Source organism: Hemitrygon akajei, chromosome 8 (assembly GCF_048418815.1).
Source record: "Hemitrygon akajei chromosome 8, sHemAka1.3, whole genome shotgun sequence".
NCBI lineage: Eukaryota > Metazoa > Chordata > Chondrichthyes > Myliobatiformes > Dasyatidae > Hemitrygon > Hemitrygon akajei.
The window spans coordinates 87,719,438-87,728,375 of NC_133131.1; the positions used below are offsets into that span (position 1 = coordinate 87,719,438).

The 8,938-nt window shown below is 36.9% G+C and overlaps 1 protein-coding gene across 3 annotated transcripts in view; it reads left to right on the forward strand.

Moving 5' to 3' along the window:
- Positions 1-7,458, forward strand: part of etv1 (ETS variant transcription factor 1) — a 145,689-nt gene extending 138,231 nt beyond the window's left edge. For all 3 annotated transcript variants that reach the window (XM_073054139.1, XM_073054140.1, XM_073054138.1), the window contains one exon: positions 2,540-7,458. In XM_073054139.1, coding sequence (XP_072910240.1) covers positions 2,540-2,761 — 222 coding nt within the window. In that variant the 3' untranslated portion in view covers positions 2,762-7,458. The remainder of the gene's footprint in view (positions 1-2,539) is intronic.
- Positions 7,459-8,938: the final 1,480 nt, after the last annotated feature.

Genomic DNA, 8,938 nt, shown 5'->3' on the forward strand with positions numbered 1-8,938 from the left:
GGGTCCAGCGTTTTCTGTTTCTGTTTCCCATTTTCAGATCTGGAAGTTGTTCTTTCACTCCAGTTCGAATGACATTGCTGGTTTAACTCTAGAAGATTGACTAACAATTAACTTTGCTGTTTCTAAAAGTGGGTTGGACGTATTGACCAAAAAACATAATGAGACCCCATAGAAATCAGTAAGTGAAGTATTGATTTTTCAAAGAATAGCTCCATTATTACTATAATTTGTTTCGTTGCTTGTTAAGTGAGATGTCTTTGCTGAAAAATAGAACAGGGTTGCTTTGCAAATGCATTCAAAAAATAAACATTTATATTTCTGACTTAAAGTAAATACAAAATATGTCTCACTCAAGTATGAACTTATAGTAATGTTTAATTTTTGATGGGAGTGCATTGATGGAAGGATGATCATAATTCCATAAGTTGTCAGAATGTTATGGATAAAGATGAGTCTAGACCTTGGGAGGAATATGGTAAATTAGGGAAAAGCTAATTACAACTTCTCTAGTTCAGAGCTAGGAAGATTATTCTGGCAACTGCTGTTACTGGGTATAAACATATATATGACGTATCAGAGTTGTTTAAAGACCAGCGAGTCAAAGTTCAGGAACATTAAATGATAAGAGAAGTTGCAAACGGAGTCAAAAAGGGAAAGGATGCATCTAAAGGTTTTGGAAGCTGAAATCAGACAAGCCCTTGAGCTATATAAGGGAAGCAGGAAGGAAGAGGAAATTAAGAGAGGTAAAAAGGGCTAGGATTCCTTATATCTGTGCCTAGCCAGATTAAGGAAAATTCAAAAGCACTTTCACATACATAAAAAGCAAGAGGGCAACAAGGAACAGAGTAGGACAATTCAAGGACAAAGGAAGGAATTTCTGGCTGCATTTGTAGTTTTGTGGTTACTGCATTATAGGAAACTTGCGGAAGCTTTCAAAAGAGTGCAGAAGGGGCTCACCAGGATGTTGCCTGGATTAGAGTGTATAAGTTACAAAGACCTGTATGGACATTGTGTAGGCAGGCTTGCTTATTCTTTAAACTGGCATCTATGTCAACATAACAGAAGGGCTTTTTCCTGTGATCTACTATTCTATGTTCGATGATTAATAATTTCTCCACATGTCATTGTTTTTCACAACCTCTTATGGTATGCCAAAGGTTTCAAAGGTACACTTAATATCAGAGAAATGTGTATGATATACATCCTGAAATGCTTTTTCTTTGCAACCATCCACAAAAATAGAGGAGTGCCCCCAAAGAATGAAAGACAGTTAAATGTTAGAACCCCAAAGCCCCCCCAGGTCCCCCTCCCCCCCACGCATAAGCAGCAGAAAAGCAACGACTCCTCTCCTCCACCAGCAAAAAAAAGCATCAGCACCCACCACTGAGCACTCAAGCGTGCAGAAAAGACACAGACTTGCAGTACCCCAAAGACTACTCATTCGCCTAGTATTTGACATACCACCGGCTCACTCTCTCTCTTCCTGTTAAGGGAAAAAGAGGGTTGTCCATTTCACAGCGAGACATAGCAAACAACTCACTCATAAACCATGTTAAAAGTAAGTTGTATTGCTTTTTCCAAGCTCTGTGCCCAAAGATCTGAGACCTTTGGGCACACAGCCAGAGAACTTCCAACTCCCTCGACACACCAATTTCCTGCCGGGATACTGACCTTCGATCTGGCCATCTCCAGGGCCACGAGATCTTGGACCTCCGAAGGTGAGCTAAGCTCATAGGCCACATCCTTGGCATGTTGAATAATGGCCAATCATGAATCCCCGAAAGCAGGTCCCTTCCCTGAAAAGAACCGAAGTCAGCGTGTAAGTCCAGGTCAAGGTCTTCAAAAGAACCCTGAAAGGGAAAAACATCGAGATATTAAAGATAGAAATAGAGCTGTTTCTGCAGATGCAAGCAAAGGAGTTGGCATTTAACACCATCATATTCCAGAGAATACCAGCTGTTAATTCCCTGTTTGCATCTACCTACAGAGGTTATATTTCCACCCTGAATTTGTATCGATTAGAATTATTTCAAAATATCTTGCAGTCAGTGACAAAAAAATTAGATTTCATCAGTCTGAATTGATTGTCTCAGAGATGAAAAGGCAGTTAGAGACCTCCTTACATTAAAAAAAAAACAGTGAATTAGCTGGTGTGCCCCATGAGGCAGCATTGATGAAAGTAAAAATGAACAATAAACGTCCCTTCTTGACCCAACTTTTTAATAGATGATCAGGCTAAGATTTTTATTTGGAATAGATATTCTTCAACAAGCAAAACAATTTTAAACAAGAAACAAATTGGTTAATAGAGGTGTTGATAAAACATAGCTGTCCTGTTGAAAATGTTGAAATAAGTTCCCATAACTTTATAGAACTCATTTTTAAAGTATGATTGTAAGTTTTTAAATAATAAAATTTCCAAAATTAAAGCACTCAGGAATCAGACAGCAATTTCATATTTTGTTATTTCAGTTTAAAGATTCTGTTAATGCTTTGAAGATCTGGACTTTATGGGAATTGTTTTCTTTGTTCTTTTTAGGTTGCTGGAGAAAGATATGTGTACAAATTTGTCTGTGACCCTGAAGCGCTTTTCTCCATGGCTTTCCCAGACAACCAGAGGCCTGTACTGAAAACTGACATGGAGCGTCACATCAATGAAGAGGATACTGTCCCTCTATCCCATTTTGATGAGAACATGGCGTACATACAAGATAGTGGCTGTTGCAATCCCCATCCATACAATGAAGCCTATGTGTACTGACACAACCTTTTTGGGGCAGTCACTTCGTTTTTCTTTTTTCTCTGTTGTTTTCCTCTGTAAGCCGTGACCCAGTCTGGATTTACTTTGTTTCTTCAGCATCTCTGACGTTAAGGAATGGGTCCACAGTTTCTGTCGCATTAACCCCATGGTCCATTACCAGGGACAGTGCACTTTATGAAAAGACTCGTTCGAGCTCTACTTGTTTTTTTTTCAGGGTGGGAAAGGGTGGGCAGTGTTTTTTTTTGTTTTTGCCTTTTATTTGGCGGGAAAGAGGGGGGGAATGGGATGATTGGAAGTTGCAGATATTTAAGTGGTTTGATTGATGCTGTCTTAAGAATTTTGCTTTCCTATCAGATAAAAACTTACCAAGTCAAACTTTCAAAAACTCTGCTGATATCAGTAATAAAAGAAACTGCATATCTAATATTGCTGTGTTAACACAGCTGTCACTCTTTAAAAAAATCTATATCTAAGTAGATATATAGTACTTTTTGTCAGGGTACACATTAATATACAGTCAAACATTTTACTCCTGTGTCATATTTGTTAAAATATATGAATACTAGAATATGCTTGTACTGCAGTCTCCTTTTCTGTAAATTCTTTCAAACGCAGGGTCTAATAAAGCAATTTGAAGCATTGCTGTACAGGTAGCATTTCAGGACAAATAGTCAACTTAAACATTTACTGCCTATGATGTAGCTTATGCTGTAGTTATACCATGAGCAACTGTGTGCTTTAGAAATTGGGAAAAGGTTACCCACCTACAACTTGCTGAAGGTTTTTTTTAAGCTTAAAGATTTCTAGATCAAGGGAAATGTTACCTAATGTGGCCTGTCAGTGGCAACATTTCATTTGCACTCATTTCAGTCTTCAGATCTGCACATTCAAGTACCATATTGTGATATCCATGTCAATAGAGAATAAGACATTTTTATAGTTCGCTAATAATTTTTAAAGTGGGTTACCAGGATGCATGAGCTTTGACATTACATTGAGCAGTATCAGTATTTAGTCCTTAGATATTCATATCTGCAGCCCAAAGAGTAGCCTCAGCACTGATATTAAACTGGTTAACTGGATTTGGATGTGAATGAATTAATCTTTCCTACTCAAATATTGTTCAGCCTTATTTCACTGCTTTTGTTAGTAACCCTGTTAAGCACAATATTTCATCAGAAATTGAAGCTCGTTCATCAGAAATTGAAGCTCGTTCATCAAATCACAATTAAAGCAAATGGACGTGACTGGATTTTATTTGTTTAATGTACATTGAGGCTGCCATGCCATGCTCTTCTGTGTTCAGATGGCAGAAGCTGTGTATGTGAAGGGTGATCCATATTAAGACAAAGTATGCACTGCGTATGATTGTTCCCAGAGTAACAAAAGCAAAGCGCTGATTAAGTTTCTGTTTTACTCACTGAATTGGTAACGTTTGCCCACTTTCCTCAAGCTTAAATATTTTCTTCAGTCAATAATGTTTATTGAAGTAACATGCGCACTATAATGTAATTAACTATTCTGCACTACTAAAAAATACTTCAGGTGCTATAGAGTCATAGAATGCCACAACACATAAACAGGCCCTTTGGCCCATCTAGTCTGTGCTGAACTATTAATCTGCCTAGTCCCTTTGACCTATATCCAGATTTTAACCCTCATCCAAATTTCTCTTAAATGTTGAAATCAAACCTGCATCTGCCAGTTCTGCTGGCAGCTCATTCTACACTCTCACCACCTTCTGAGTGAGGAAGTTCCCCCTCATGTTCCCCTTAAACATTTCACCTTTCATTCTTAACGCATGATCTCTAGTTCTTGTCTCACCCAAACACAGTGGGAAAGCCTGCTTGCAATTACACCATCTATATAAATGAGTGGGCATTATTTTGGATTATGTTGCATTTCCTTTCAATATCAAAAGAAGTCATAACAAACTTTAACAAAATTTGTGTACACTTCATTAATATTCTTAACATTACTGTCATCTGAAAATGCACTCTGGGTTATTTTGTAAGCTTTTTAAAAAATACTTAAGAACCTGCTTTCAATCAAGTCATTCAGTCCAGGAATCGAATACTATCAAGCCCTCATAATATGTGAAAATTAATCTGGGGAAGACAATCACAAGATGCAGAGAAATCCTTAAAAATTCCCAATAGTGATGAAATGATTACACATGGATAAAATAAAAAAGGAAAATATAGATTACATATAATAATTTTAATGCTTCAATTGTGTTTTTATTCTGATCACCAGTGGACAATGATTTTTCTGTTATTTTGCTAATGTTTTTAAATCTCAATCTCATACGGTTCTCTGGGCTGCTGAGCACTGGGACTTCATTAGTTCAGTTCTACTTGGCCCAGTTTGCAGGGTTTTCCTACTTGTAAAACCCATATATCCTTCTATTTCTGTATATCAACAGAACTTAATGTGTAATTTGATAACCTATTGCAAAATGTTCAGTATCTGGGAAGTAAAAAGCGCGGTGATGGTCAAAACCTTTCATCTGTTATCTCAGATCAGTATGACTACACTCATGTAGAATGCACTCCTTGATCACAACATTGCTCGGCTACCGTTATTTATTTTACTGATATATTCAAAAGAGTAATAGAACTATACTGCAGAGAAAAGTTATTTGAAAGAATTATCCAATTAATCCCACCCATCTGTTCCATGGCCCTGCCCCCTTCCTCCTGTGAAATAACCAGATGAAAATTATGGTTGGGTAATTTAGGCAGAACAAATGTTCATCCACATAAACCTGGCATTGCTGAAATAGATCTAAGTATGTAAAGAGAAGCACATTTCTTTCTTGTTATCCACCACATCCCTCCAAAGAAACTCCATACTCAAAATGAGGTCAAATTATAATCTCATTGAAGCATTGAGTAATTATAAATTATTTCAAGAATCAACAAACGCAACAGAAGTGAAATGGCTCTAATTAAATGTTGTAGTTGACAGACCACTTTGCAACCACTCTTCTTGTATATGAAATAAATATAAACAGGGTGATCTTCAACCTTTTTCTATATTTCCACATTGTAACTTCAGGATATTGATATAATGGCAAATCTGTTGCTTTGCTCTTTCCAATTCATTTCTGAATTGTATTCCTGTTAATTCTCATCAAGTGCAATCATGCCTGGTTCACAGGGAACAAGTGCTGATAGAGTTCAGATTTGGACCGTATAATCAAGTTGTACCCTTATTTTTCATTGATATTTACAGGGTCCCTCTTCATTTTTGTTCCAGCAAGGTCAAGGCAGTGTTTGGCACCTCTAGATCCATGATTTATTGTATTGTGTATTTGCATAACATGTAGCTCCAAATGGCAGTCATATCTCTAAATATAGAATTAAGTATTGTGATTGGAATTAAGGAGATTATTTTGCATGTACAGAATGTAGTGACTTCTCTGATTATTTGATACACTCAGTGGATGCGTAGCATTGGTATTCCTCACATTATCAAGTGAGAAAATGAATAATGACAAGAATTTTAGATTAGTGCATAAAGGAAAGAACATGGCAGATCTGAACCTATTCTGCTCAGCTTTAATCCCATTCTGCTGAGTTTTTAGTGGTTAATTCTCAGTATTGTTGCATCAGTTTTGCACACCAATGAGCTCTTTGACCTGGGTATTGCATGGACAGCAGATGAAGATGAGGACAACTTAGTTGTGATGACTTCTCAAGTTAGAAAGAATATGGACATGCAAAATTAGTATCAAGTAGTCATTTGCAACAGAAATCTTACAGAATCAATGCAAGGCAGGTTTTGGGCCTTAGAAAGGGAGTTGGCATTTTGTATCTCCAATTTACTTCATTAAATAACCTGCTAAAATGATTCACTTAACAATCTGTCAGAGAAAAAAAATCATAACCTGCATATATGTGGAGATTTGGTTCACAATCCTAGTTATAAATTAATATATTTAATTTCCAAAGCACAATTGCCATATGTATACATGTCTAAACTTGTTAAAAGAATAGCCACCTTTTACATTACATTTCAGTGCTCTGTGAATTATTGTAAACAATTATTGTAAAATACAATTAGACCCAAAATTTCCCAAACTTCATGTAAATTCCTGCAACCAATAATGTACATTCCAAAGCAGTCTGACAAACAAAGTTTAATAAGACTTGTGTGAACTTACCTAGTCCACTTTTTCTGTTAAGCATATTTATTATGAAATTTTAAGACATTCACACAGAAAAAAAAAACTTTTAAGATCTTAGAGCGTTATCCTTGCAGGTTCTCCCTATGTTATACAGAGCATCTTGAATCCCTGCTTCTCCAGCTTTGTGACAGGTGAACCCGTATTGTGTTGAGGAGCCCGGAGACAAAAGCAAACACCGCATCTGCCTGAAGATGGCCATCTGGAAATCTAATGTAGCAAAAAAAAAGACAATGTTGAGGGACATCTGTAAATGATGGACAGTATTTTTTCTGTTTCTGAAAAATTTTCTAAATTTTTGTAATTTTGTATTTATCATGTATGTTTGGCTTTATACGGCCACAAAGTAGCATTAAAATTAATGTAAATCACAATGTCATTTGATTTTCCTCAGCTAAGGCATGAGTGATTTGAAGGTTCATGGACTTCTTGTATTGCTTTTTTTGGGGTTTTTTTGAGTGTTGAAGAAAAAAATGTAATAGCTTAATAAACTCTGTTCAATTCCTAATGAATGGTGAAATATGTAATTCAAAAGAAAATATTCTGGCAATTTATCTATCCATATATTTGGTTTAGTTTTCATCTGTTACTTTTAGCATTGAGGACAGTTTTCCTGGGATCTATCTGTAGTGTCATTTCATTGTTTGGCTTGAAGTCTGGGTATGTTTTGGTTTCTAATCAATAATAACAATTTCACAAGTGTTAACAGCACTATGTGCTATTATCTAGCATTGTACTTCACATATTACTTCAGTTGCCAGTAAAATACATTACAGCCTTGTTCAACGCAATGGAAGTACAGTATATTTGTTAAAACCAAGTATATGACCAAAAACTGATAGTAATCAGGACAAAATTGTGTACATGACAACAAAAGATGATAATAGTTTAAGCCAGGTCTGACTTTATTAATACCAATTACAAAGTATTATTTTTAACAATGCATACCCCACACACCTACCTCCTTCCATAACAGAAACCCTTCTCCATCACTTCAATAAAATCTAGAATTAATTTTATGACTTCCTTCCATGTAGGCATTTCATTATAAAGCTTCTAATTTGAAGGTCTGTCCACAGCTCCTTCTGTCATCATCCTTGAGCTAGTGGGCGGGACTGAGGCTTTGACCATTGGCAGGCAGACAGGTTCTGCCATCTTCATCTTAGCTTTCAAACTGGTTTTGCTGCAACTGAAAAACTATCTCCATCAGTAAACCCTGGCTTGACTCTCTCCCATTCTGACAGGAGTTATTCCTGCTTTTTCTTTTGGAACTTTATTAAGCATATTATCTGGTAAGCTTTTTGAATACATTTCTAAACAGTTCTCCCTACTTTGGATTTTGGCTCACCCTCTGGAGTGGAACAATAAAACAGCCAGCAGAACTGTTGCCTCTTAGCTCGATACTAACCTGTCCAGGAAAGTTGCCAGTGGAAGTGATGGATGAAGGTTCAATTGCAAAATTTAAGAGAAGTTTAGATAAGAACATGGATGAGAGGAACTTGGAGGGCTATGGTACCGCTACAGATCAATGAGACTAGGCAGGATAAGTTTGCCACGGACCAGAAGGGCCAAAGGTCCTGTCTTTTTTATGTGCTCTATGACGCTATGACCCTTGGGAATACCTGTGTGGAACTTGTATATTCTTCCTGTGATGGCATTGCTTTCATCCTGGTGTTCCGGATCCTTCCCACAACACTAAGCTATGTTGTCTGTTAGGTTAGCTGGTTACTATAAATTGCTCCTGGTGGGTAGCTGAGCGATAGAATATGCAGGAAGTTCATGGGCATGTAGGAAGAATAAAACAGAATTAGTATAAATGGATGTTTGATGGAATGGTGGAGCAGTCAATGGGCTGAATGGCCTATTTCTGTTCTTATGTCTTATACTCTATTGGTGCAGACCTGGAGGGAATAAGGGCCTGTTTCTGCACATTATGACCATCATCTGCTCAGCATTACCCTCTCATCTTTTTGGAATGTTTTTTCTCT